Source organism: Protobothrops mucrosquamatus, unplaced genomic scaffold, assembly GCF_001527695.2.
Source record: "Protobothrops mucrosquamatus isolate PMUCROS unplaced genomic scaffold, P.Mucros_1.0 scaffold_155, whole genome shotgun sequence".
Classification (NCBI taxonomy): domain Eukaryota; kingdom Metazoa; phylum Chordata; class Lepidosauria; order Squamata; family Viperidae; genus Protobothrops; species Protobothrops mucrosquamatus.
In genome coordinates, this window is record NW_015386231.1 from 788,808 (window position 1) to 801,535 (window position 12,728).

Genomic DNA, 12,728 nt, shown 5'->3' on the forward strand with positions numbered 1-12,728 from the left:
ATAATCTGAGAGAACAATGTCAGCCCCTGGCAGTCACTCCAAAGAGACTCGTGCTTGAGTAGGAACTTTTCTTTGTAAGAGAATTATGTGTGGACTTTAAGACAGCTGTGACAGTGGATGCTTTCTTTGTACACACACACTTAATGTTGCTACCAGGAATTTCAATCCTCGTTCCTCGTCTATCTCTCAGCCCCATCAACAGAATAACTGTATTCAGCCTGAATGGCAGTTTTTTGTATAGTAAGATAAATGTATTTAATGTAGGAGCAGGGTACTTTAAATCATTTAAACCAAATAAGAATTATGCAAATGAAATTTACTGGTTTGAAGCAACATAAAAAAGATGATGGAACACGTGGAGATGCCTAAATTTAACCTCTTTGATTAGAGAAAAAAACAATATCTACATTTATGGCTGACTGGGAAACCCTTATAGACTTCTCGCATAAAACAGGGAAAAAAATGCACATACGATTTTGGGGTTTAATGGTTAGAAAAATCTGGATAATACAGTGAGTTTTCTTTTGTAATCATAGAGTAAGAGATAATTTTGTAATTGCACTTATATTTGCTACAGAGGAAATCAGAAGCTTTTTTTCTGTTTCTTTCTTTCTTTGTGCACTTGTTCCTTTTTTCTTTCTTTTTCCTTTCTTTGCTGCTTTTACCCTTTATTAATTTGTGTTAGTTTTGATGTTCTTGGTAAAACTTTCAATAAAAAAATATTTTAACAAAATGAAGCACCATTAAAATGGAAGACTGTCGAATTCTCAAAACTGGGGTTACTAAGTTCCACTTTTGCTTTCAGAGGTGATTGGTAGGGCTGAAATCTTTACTTGTCAAAAGATGGACGTGTATGGCTGTCAGCAGATAAATAATTATGATCAAGAATAATCTAAACCAGGGGTCTTCAAATTTGGCCCTTTTATGGCTTGTGAACTTCAACTCCCAGAATTCCTCAGTCAGCATGTCTGGATGAGGAATTCTGGGAGTTGAAGTCCACAAGTCATAAAAGGGCCAAGTTTGAAGACCCCTGATCTAAATCATCGGTCAGTGCCTCTATACATTCAGTTTTCTCCAAACTTGTGGGTTCCCAGAAGTATTAGACTCTCATAAGCTGTAGCCAATAAGATCCATGGTACTGATGGCTAGGAATAATGGAAGTACAAATCCCTACTCTGCAGATCATCATGCGTAGGATGTGGCTGTGTGTTATCATCATATTTGGGGGGGAGCGAGAGGAATTACATTCCACCATTTTTCAAAATCAAGTCACCTTGGAGTAAGCTTGACTCTTGGTGAATTGTATACACGGAGTTTCCTTGGTAAACATGGAAAGTGGTTTCCTGTTGCCTTCTTTCAGGATGTTGTTTTGACTTCTGACTCTAGCTCACAGTCCTGGATGGCCCCATCCAGGTATTAACCAGAGTCAACCCTGCTTAGCTTTCTAGATCAGCCAAGATCAACCAGGCACACAACCTAATTGGACTTTCCTTTTACTGGACCTGCCAAATAATTTGGTGGGTCAATAAGCTAGCAAAAGAAAAAAGGCCCTTTTATTGTTGGTATTGGTGTTAAAAAGGGACACTTGACCTGCCAGTGGGTGTCAAGTAGACAGGTCAAATTTGGAGGGGGTTACATTGCTTCTGAATAAGTAGTAGGGGATGCCCTTTGGGTTCTGTAGCAAAAGACCAGCAGGGTCTGCACTCTTGTCCCCTTTTCTCTTTGGTTACCTTGGTGATATGCAGGGAGCTGTTGCTAAGCAACAGTTTCAAGTTAACACACAGAGAGAGCAAGAAAAGGCTTTAGCTGTGTTTTTGTGCATGGCCGTCTGCATTTACCTTGATGCTCAGATGCACAAGGTAAGGGCAGTTCAGTCAGAGATCCTTAAAACCAGGATTCAAATATAGAGAAACTGAAGGAGAAGAAAGCTTTCACTACTTTTTCCACCCCAGTATGTAAGGACATACTGGTTTGGAAGGGGAAGAACTGGTTCATATGTTACAAATTGTGCTAATATTCCCTACAAGTGGTAATGTTTTGAATGTGTGCAGGCTTGTAGTCATTTCTATTACCATAGCAACTTCCTTTCCCCCAGAAAGTATCCCTCAGAATCCTGGTTTTAAGGTTGTTGGTTTGTCAATGTAGGTCCCTCATGAGCATTCACATGTCCAATGTAACAGTAACCAAACACATCTTCACAGGAGACCACAGACAATAGCCAACCATTTTGATGCCAGAAATATCCCACTGGAAGCAATATTTTGTACAAGGAGGCTGGAATAAGATTTCAAATTTGATTCAAGCCACTCAGTGAACTCATACTTGTCGTAGCTTTAATCTAAATCCACTAGGTTACCTCAGAAATTTGGAAAGTATTGGATATAGTGCTGTGTGCAGGGAAGAAATTTCCTTTGCTTGACAACTCAACTTCCTTCTGATCAGGTTTGCTTTGAACTTGTCCTGTTTTCAGGTCTCATGTTGAAGGTAATTCTTGCCAGCTAGGATGGATGTGATTGCAAGTCAACTTGGTGCCAATCTCATCTTTTTTTTCTTTTATAATTTAGGCATTCAGTACATTGTCATGAGAATTCACATAGCAGTCTTGCACAAACATGGATCACAGTCTGGTGCTGCTGTTCCCATTTCTCCAATGCAATAGCAATAGCACTTCACAGCCTTCTCTAAGCAGTTTACAGAGTCAGCCTACTGCCCCCAATAACAATCTGGGTCCTCATTTTACCGACCTGGGAAGGACCGAAGGCTGAGTCAACCTTGAGCTGGTCAGAATTGAACTGCTGAACGGCAGGCAGCCGGCAGGCAGCAGGAGTAGCCTGCAGTACTGCATTCTAACCACTGCGGCACCACGGTTCAATCACCAATATACTGTCCAGTTTGCTTATTTTTCAGGCTAGTGGTCTTCTTGGTTCCAAGCCTGCTCAAACTTTGGCACATTAATGTTTAGAAATAAGGACAGTGTGGTCTGGAAATAAATACAAATGACCACTTAGCCCAAAGTGCACGTAACCACAACTGACAGAATGATGGCAAGAATTATAATTGGTTTTTAAAATGGCTGGGAAGTGAACTTCAGTGACCTCAGTGGTTGCAGTAGACTCTTCAAAGTGTATTTTGCATGCAGAGAAGTCTGCAAGTGGCAGGGTGAGGCCGATCTGTTTCCATTGCTGGACATCTTTCATGAATATGCAAATAGCAGAGCCATGTTGCACAGATGTTTCGGTGAATCTGGAAAAGAGCATGGACGCACGCAAGCATCCATGGGTCCATGATGGGATTTTGCTCATTGGTTCATGCATTTTAAATCTATAAAGCCTACCGCCCTCCAGATGTTCTAAACACTATCATTTCTACATCTTTTACAATTAGCCACGTTGGCTATGGCTAATAGGATTTGACGTCTGAATTATCTGAATCAAATTGCTTACCTTGACAGATGAGAAAACATAAATCTACATGTTCAGTGCTGATAGGCAGACCAATGTCTGCATGCTTTTTTTTTTTCTCTTCGTTCTGTTACTAATTTCTAAAAAGAGTGATACTGGTGAAGAAAATTCTGTTTGGGAGCCTATGTTGTCTGACTTCTAATCCTTCTGCAGATTTGTTTTAGTGAGGAAAAATAGCTTATGTATGCTCAGAGACTTTCTCTTCAAGCTTAAACAATTTAAGGAACACAAACGTAGTACTGAGATCTAGTTAAATTTAGACATTTATCCAGTGGTAGGATTCAAATATGTGAACAACCGGTTCTCTGTGTGGATGCCACTTCCGGAAGTCCATTCTGGGCCTGGGCAACAAAAAATTAGCTACCGGTTCTACCGAACTGGTGCAAACTGGCTGAATTCCATCACTGTATTTATCTGATTGTTCCCCTTTCTATGTATGGCAATTTTTCTCTTTGATTTGCTGGTATATCTATGGCCTCTTTATCTCCCCACATACAATCTCTTGCTCTGCATAAATGTCACAATTGGCAAAGATCTTTCCTTCCACCCCCAAGTAACTGAATGCTTTGGAAATTTGGTCAAGCTAAACCTTGGCCACCAACAATGAAGTAATAGTCCAGACTTGTCTCTCGGCAGCTTTTCCAAGGTACCAACACAAACACCTGCCTCTAGTTTCACTTTGTGCATTCCCTGCCACTCAAACCTCTTCTTGAGAGGACACTTTATGCCCTGTTGAGTGCATCCTTTTTCTCTGACACTTGTCCCAAGAACCCCCCCAAGAAGGGGGTTGCACACCCAGTCGCAGCTGCCTTTCCTGTTCTTCCTGGCCCACTGAAAGTAGCACAAAGAACTGGCTGTTGTGCGTGGGAGAGCTGCAGGGTTGAGTGAGTTGTCGCTGTAGAGCAGCTGACGGGACATGAGGAGAAGGAACCCATTGCTGTGTTTCTTTTTAGCATTCCTGCCATCACACTGAGCCCACAATCAAGTATTTGGTCGTGAGTTTCCTGTCTGCTAAGAGAGCTGTAAAGATGTTATTTGACTCTGTGTGGAGATCAAGTGGGAATAGCCTATCGCGTTGGGTGGGTATTGATGGGAACGCAGTGTCCCAAGTGTGAACTGCGAGCCAACATAGTCCAAATTAACATTGCATTTTACGGTGATTGGGAACTTGCTGTGTGAGTGCTGACAAACACTATTTTCTGAAGCTTCTTCTACCTGCAGTGTGGGAACAACCACAGCTGCCTCACACAGCTGTTGTAGGAACTGTAGAATTATACTTACAATTTATTATTAATCTATGTCTATGTCTTTTTTTTTCTTCCTTTTCTTTTTTAGAGGCTGTGGCAAATAGCCAAGAATGGACTCTTAGCCGTTCTATTCCTGAGCTACGCTTGGTAAGTTTGTTCCCCTTTGTTCCTAATTTGTATCTGACTTGTGGTGCCACATGTTTATTCCTTAAACTGCAGCTCTTCAGGACAAGAATCTGTCCTCTGAGGTTTTGGTAAATGACGATTCAACTTGATGGAGTTCATTCAGGAATAGGACTCTGTGACCTTTTTGGAAGTTGACCTACAACTCCCAGAAGACCTGGACAACAAGGGCAATAGTGAAGAGTGCTGGGAGTTGTATTTCAACAGACATCTAGTGAGATACACAATCTCCAGTCTTGGCTAAGGAAGTGACACAAAGCATTATCTATATCTCTTGATCATCTATCTAATTCTGTCTCTATCATCTATCTATATCTGTCATCTATCTGCCTATCATGCAGATTCTCTGATGCAGAGGTCTCCAACTTTTCTCAATTGGCAGACCGGAGGGGAAGGGAGGGGGAAGCATTTTACGCGCACGCACACACACACACAAACAGGGCTGCGAGCACGCACAACGCAAATGGGGCGGTGCTAGTGTCTGCATGACACTCACTAGCACTATCCCATTTTCACCTTGCGGGGCCTCATTTTCGTCACATGGTGTCCTGTTTTTAGCGCATTGTGCCCTGTTTTCACCACGGCAGTGGTGCTAGCACAAATGGGGGTGAGTGCGCGCACTGACCAGCCTGTTCCGTGGCCTGGTAGTGGGCCGCGGACCACAGGTTGGGGACCTCTGCTCTGTTACATAAATGCTGAACTAACACTGATGCTAATACAGGTTGTCCTCGACTTATACCATTCGTTTTGTGTCTGTTCAAAGTTATATCTAGCAGCACTGAAAAAAGTGACCTTTGATTATTTTTCACATGGCTGTTGCAACATCACCATGGTCACATGATAAAAATTCGGATACTTGGCAATTAGCATGTATTTACAATGGTTGCAGTATCCTGGGGTCATGTGATCACCTTTTACAAACTTCTGACAAAGCAAAGTTAATGGGAAAGCCAGATTCACTTAACAACCGTGTTGCTAACTTAACGGCTGCAGTGATTTACTTAACAACAGTGACAAGGAAGGTAGTAAAATAACTCATTTAATAACTGTCTTGCTTAGCGATGGAAATTTTAGGCTCAGTTGGAGTCGTAAGCTGAGGACTACCTGTAATTAAGTCTGAAGTAATTGATATATAATGGTACTTTTGTAGCTGGTTTGACCTCAGAAAAGAATGATGGAATGGGTGGGCAGATGAACGGGTAGCAAGCATTGCTTCTTCTTTAGACTTTTCTGTTCCCTGCGCTGCTTCTTATCACTCCTCAAAAGCAAAGGATTGAAGAATAGGATCTTTCCAGATTTGATTACAAATTGATTCAATCCTGGATTCATGTTAGGACTGAAACTTAGGCTTAGTTTTCCGCAAATATCCTCGCATCCCACAGCTTATTAAAATATGCTTTACAGTGCATATGGGAGTGGAAATATTGTGAATATCAATAATAAATAACAGCCAGTTGGTCTAGTGCAGGGGTAGGCAACCTTGGCTCTTTTATGACTCGTGGACTTCAACTCTCAGAATTCCTGAGCCAGGAATTCCTGCTGACTCAGGAATTCTGGAAGTTGAAGTCCACGAGTCATAAAAGAGTCAAGATTGCCTACCCCTGGTCTAATGGTTTAGGCACCAGGATAGAAACCAGAAAACTGTGAATTTTAATTCTGCCTTAACATGAATGCTGGCTGGCTAATTTGGGGCCAGTCACTCTTTCTGAACTTATCTCACTTCAAAGGGTGGCTGTTGTGGGGAAAATAGGAAGAGGAAGGAGTATGAGATATGTTTGTCACCTTGAGTTACAGTATTTTAAAAAATGTAAACAACAATAACACTGACCAGAATGAAAAGATTTGCCTGTTGGGACTTCTTACTGGGTTTTTTTTCCACTTTTATAATTTTATTCATGTGTAATATAAAACATGGAAATAGAAAAGCAAATAGTAAGGGAAAACAATAGGGAAAGGGGACAAAGAGAAGTGTGGAGAAGGGGAGGGAAAGAAATAAAAGGCGTTGACTTCCCACTCCCTCTGTTGCAGTAAAATAAGGCATTAAAATTGAATCTCAGCTTTTTACATTTATATAGTAGTATGAACTAGCCATTTCTATTATCAACAAATCAGTCTAATCAGTAAAACCTAAGATCATAGTATCATTTTTTTCCACCTCAAGCACAAAGTCAGAAGTGATTTCCGAGTAGAAACAAAAGTACTTACATTCTTTTCTTTTATCAAAACAGTCAATTTAGCCATCTCTGCTAATTTCATCAGCTTTTGTGACCATGGTGGGAATCGAAACAGCCTTCCATTTTTGTGCATAGAGCAGTCTTGCTGCCGTCACCATGTATAAAATCAAGAGTTCCCCCAAAAATTTCCATTAGACCCAGAAGGAAAGTTTCTGTTTTAATCTTTATGTCCACTTTTAGAATTTTCTGCATTAATGTATGAATCTCACTCTAGTATTTTTTTTTCCCTTTATCACATGTCCGGGACTTCTCATTCTTGAGAACTGCAGACTTGGGGATGAACTATAATTTGGGGGTGAAGAGTAAAGCCCCCGGGTGGTGAGGAAACAGGTCCTTAGGCAGCCTGCTTTGATCTCATATCACCCATTGGAATTGAACTGCAGCTCCTGTCACTCCCAGCCAGCATAGCTACAGGCTCTACTCATGCTGGCTAGCATTTTGATGGCAGTTGTCCTCCAATGACTCAATGAAAAGCATTGAAGTTGAGAAAAATGCTGCCTTAACAGCTCCAAAAAGCCAAGGGCGGTGAGTTTCATCCTGAAGTGACTTGTGTTCTTCAACCTCCACAGGGTGTTCTTGGTACCATCAAGAGTGGCAAATCAGCCCTGGTTCACCGCTACTTGACTGGCTCCTACTTGGGCCTTGAACCTGCAGAAGGTGAGCTCCGTTACCTCTCCCCAAACAAGTGTCCTTCTCTGTGGCCCAGCCTTCATTCGGCCCCTTGGGGTTTTTCTTTTCCTCACAAAGCTCAAACACTGGGAAGCCCAAAGGGGGACAGTGGGAGTGTGTGAATGGAGAAAAATAATATCTTGCATTTAGATATGGAATGTAAAAAGTTAGAGAAAACCTGCAGGACCTCTAGACCAGTGGTGGCGAACCTATGGCACGGGTGCCAGAGGCGGCACTCAGAGCCCTCTCTGTGGGCACGTGCGCCGTCACCCCAGTCCTAGGCCTTCAGCTGGGTTTTATAAAACCTTTTCGCTTTAGGCCTCCGCTGCCGTGTACAAAAAAAACAACGGTTCAATCAATCAGTCAATTTCAATTTCTTGTGGAAAAAAAAAAGATCTTGCAAAGTTGGAATTGATTGATTGAACTTTTTAGTCCCACCCAATCTGCTGTTACCACCGCAGCCATGCCCACCCAATTGGCCACACCCACCCACTGGGCCATACCTACCCGGCACCCGACGATGCATAAGTGGGTTTTGGGTTGCAGTTTGGGCACTCGGTCTCTAAAAGGTTACTGCTCTAGACTCTTTCCCACCTACTTAACAGAGTCATATGACTAGGAGGGAGGCGGGCTTGGAATGCTTCCATAGAGATAGATGCTCCCAGGGATTTTATTATTTTTTTCCCTCCACACCTTTTGCCTGATTCTGGCCCATTTTTTAAAAACTCAATCTTTCTTTTACTGACTTTCCCCCTTTGTTCAGCTTTGGTTCCATTCTGTTCTTTTGGGGAGAGAATTTCTGCTGGCAGGCAGGCAGGCACCTAAGAGTCCTGAATCTCTCTGCATAGTTTCTTCCAAATATTTCATTAGGTTGGAAAGAAAAAGAGAGGGACAGCCAACTTCCTTTTCACTCTCAGCCATAATTGCTCAGAGGGTGATTTGGGGTAATTTATATCAGCCCACCCCTTCCTGGTTGGGGACAGGGGAAGGGAGGGGGTGGAATTGAGGACAGAGCTATACGCATCTTGCCCTGAGCAGCTCTCAAAGAAAAAAACCTTAACGTAAATCTAATAAATCAATATATGCATAAATATTTCGCCTTCTATTTTTCAGGGGGCCAGTTCAAGAAAGAGGTGGTGGTGGATGGGCAGAGCCATCTGTTGTTGATTCGAGAGGAAGCTGGGCCACCAGATGCTAAGGTACGACTCTCTCACTGGCCTAAAGCTTGCAGTAGGCCGAGACCGTCCTAGAGCACTTTAGTAATTTGTGATCAGTTGTAGTTGATCCTGCTTTAAATGGCAGGACTTGATTTATGGAACAAGCTTATTTTGTTGTAGCAATGTTTCCCCTCACCCGGGGACCTGGGAATTGTAATTCTGAAGAGGGGAAACAGATTTAGTTTGACGTTTACAGCTATGCTGACCAGGTTAGAACGTGCATTCTTAGCCCTGGGTCGTCCCATGAGCTATCTGAGTCAAATGAGCTCCTTCAGCTGGCTGGTAGTTAACACAATCTTCCCCACGAACTGCAACTCACAGTGCCCAAGCTATCACCCAATGTGTTAGGGCAAGAAGACTCTTTTCAATCCAAATTGTAATGAAGGGACAACTGTTGCATGCAGGGAGGTCACAGCTGTAGAAATAAATTGATATTCTGTCTTCTGTGGGCTGCTTCACCTCGCCTTTAAAAAGTTCTCCCCCATTTCAGCAGTTATATTGAAAATAGAATAGAATAACAGAGTTGGAAGGGACCTTGGTGGTCATCTAGTCCAACCCCCTGCTCAGGCAGGAAACCCTACACCAGGGGTAGGCAACTTTGGCTCTTTTATAACTCATGGACTTCAATTCCCAGAATTCCTGAGCCAGCTATGCTGGCTCAGGGATTCTGGGAGTTGAAGTCCATGAGTCATAAAAGAGCCAAGGTTGCCTACCCCTGCCCTATACCATTTCAGACAAATGGCTGTCCAATCTCTTCTTAAAAACTTCCAGTGTTGGAGCATTCACAACTTCTGGAGGCAGGTTGTTCCACTGGTTAATTGTTCTAACTGTCGGGGGGGGGGGAAACCCTTTAATACCATGAGAAGTTTTTATAATTTTTTTTTATAAAAGGAATTTTCGGTACTGCTTATAAACATTTCAATTGCAAATTTGAATGAAATACAGATAGTTCTTGATTTACAACCATTCATTTAGTGACTGTTCAAAGTTATAACGGCACAAAAAAAGGTGACTAATGATGGGTTTCCACACTTACAATTGTTGCAGCATCCCCTGTGGTCCCGTGATCAGAATTTGGCCATTGGGCAACTGGCATATATTTATGACAGTTGTACTGTCCTGGAGTTATGTGATCACCATTTGTAAGCTTCCCAGCCAGTTTCTGAGAAATAAAAGTCAATGGGGGAAGCCAGATTTGCTTAACGACTGCAGTGATTCACTTAACAACTGTGGCAAACAAATGGGTTCAATGGGTTCAATTCACCTAACAATAGTCTTGCTTAGCAAGAGAAATTTCAGGCTTAATATAGTATTGATTGTAAGTTGAGAACTACCTGTACTCACTAATCTGGGAATCACAATGCAGTGCTGTGGGCACCACAGAATCTGTCCAGTCTTAGAATGAAGCCACAACCTCCTACAATTATTAGATTAGAATTAATTCGAAACAATTACAAAGGCTCAAATCTTGCAAAATCATTAAGTCTCCTGATGATGGAACCTGGACCTGAAATGTTTGTTGTCTCCTGTCAGTGAAATGACTGCCCACACTTTCTATTTAGGACCAGCCCTATTCTCAGAGAATGAAGAGGCAACCTTAGGCAATCGGTGCTGGGATATAACAAGGTCTTAAGAGGATAGCATTCTGTATGCCTCGTAGTTTGCCTTAACCGGAAGTAAAGTTCCTGGTACCTTCCAGATGTTTTGGACTCCCAATAGTTTGCCATTAACCATACTGGCTAAGGTCGATAGACATTGGAATCTGAAACATCTGGAGTTTGCTTACCGCTGCCCTAAATTAATTTCTTTTGAGATATCTCCACTCTGTACGCACGGAGACCTCTAGACATATGCAGACCCATTTGAATTTTCCCCCCTTCAAAAAGTGGGAAAATTGTGGAATGATTTACAGATCTTCACATGTGACCTGTCCGTATCAGGGTTTTTCAAACTTCTTCAGGTTACAGAAACTATTCCCTCCCCCCCCAAAAAAAACAAAACAAAAACTAGAGCGATTAATCATGAGGCATCGATGTAGTGACTGAAAAGCCCTTACTCTCTCATGGAAGCCCATGAATCTCTTGCAGAGTCCTAGGTTCTGTGAAACATGCACTTTGGAAAATTCTGATCTACATCATCGCTTATCTTATCTTTGCCAAAGCATTTCGGTGGGATAATCTGGAGGTGTTGGGGGCCATGGGCTGAAGTGTCTGGTACAAGAGGACATGCACATTCACTCCTCCACCCTACAGATCAGAGTTTCAGCCCAGGAACTGTCTGCCTGTGTGTTTCAAGCAGCTGTTCTTTTTCTCAGCTTGCTTACTACTACGGTCTGGGAAAGGCTCAAATTATTCAAAGATGGAAGAATCTGGAAATTACAGCCCACTTGAAATCCTGGCAGTTCTGTCAAAAGGCTACCCCATGTTTAGCTCACATTGGAAGCAAGCTCTTCTCGTTGCAAGAGAAATTCTGCAGACCCAACCAGACTTGATGGGACCAGCCATGTCTGCCATTCATTCAGTTGTCTGGCTCATTCATGTAAAAAGAAAAGATGGTAGAAGTGTGTCTGGTTTTCTTTCCAAAGGAGGGTGTGAGTGAGAGGAGCTCATTTATCACCCCAACTCTTATTAATCAGCCAGGCTAGGAGCAAAGTGTCTTGGGCAACTGCAGATAAGGAGGACAGGAGAAGAAAGGTCTCAAACCTCTTATCATGCATTCCCTTTTAATTTAAAATTGGATATCTCCCCTCCAGCTTACGGATAAACAAGCATGTCGGTATATAAAATCCGTGTCATTTTAACTCCCTGCAGCACTAATTGTGGGAATCAAGAAATAAAAGTTTCAGAAACAAAAGAAATAACCAACTTGGTCCTGGTGGTTTAAAGTGCTAGACTATAAAATAAGAGACGGTGAGTTCTAATCCCGTTTTAGGGATGCGAGGCGGCTGGGAGATTTTGGGCCAGTCATTCTCTCTCAGTCCAACTCATCTCACAGGGTTATTGTTGTGGGGAAAATAAAAAGAGGGAGGAGGAGGAGTAGGTATGCTGCCTTGCGTTATTTGTAAAAATAAAAAAGGCAGAATTAAAATGAATAAATGCTTGGCTTGATGTAAAATACTCAAATCTTTGTTTTTAATCATCTCTCTGGTTGGGGAGAGTTTGGAGCCAGCATCATTGTCTCATTCCCAGGCCTATTCTGAGTGAGTAATAAAGACAAATAAATGGAACTGCCTGGTACTGATCTTTCCCATTTTTTTTCTTCCCCCTTGCAGTTCGCCAATTGGGCCGATGCCGTCATCTTTGTCTTCAGTCTGGAGAATGAGGCCAGTTTCCAAGAGCTGACTCAGTTCTACGGGCTTCTCACCAACTACCGTGCCGTTTCCGACATGGCTCTTGCCCTGGTGGGCACTCAGGGTGAGTGGGGAGAGGGTGCCTCTCTTCAGGAAGTGGACTCTGAGGGCTGCAGAAGATGTTGAGGTAAAGGAAGCAGAGCAGGGGCCTATGGCCAGCTGGGAGTTGTTTAAATAAAACAAGTCAAATCTCCAGGTCGAGAGATTCTGTGGGCTTGGTTTTCCGCTTTATTCATTACTAAGTCAATTGTTCGTCCTTTGGCTCTTCGTTGACTGTTTGGGTTACAAAAAGAGTGGATGACTTTTTTCCCATCCATTCAGCACCTACCTTTGTGGAAGAGCTGTGGAGTTCTGATTCTGTGTGAAGA

The 12,728-nt window shown here is 42.5% G+C and overlaps 1 protein-coding gene across 1 annotated transcript in view; it reads left to right on the top strand.

Moving 5' to 3' along the window:
- The window catches only part of AGAP2 (ArfGAP with GTPase domain, ankyrin repeat and PH domain 2), an 86,440-nt gene that overhangs the window by 45,971 nt on the left and 27,741 nt on the right, over positions 1-12,728 (top strand). Inside the window, exons 2-5 of the mRNA XM_029284988.1 lie at positions 4,797-4,855; positions 7,695-7,782; positions 8,908-8,993; positions 12,283-12,424. Of these exons, the coding sequence (XP_029140821.1) occupies positions 4,797-4,855; positions 7,695-7,782; positions 8,908-8,993; positions 12,283-12,424 (375 nt within the window). The remainder of the gene's footprint in view (positions 1-4,796; positions 4,856-7,694; positions 7,783-8,907; positions 8,994-12,282; positions 12,425-12,728) is intronic.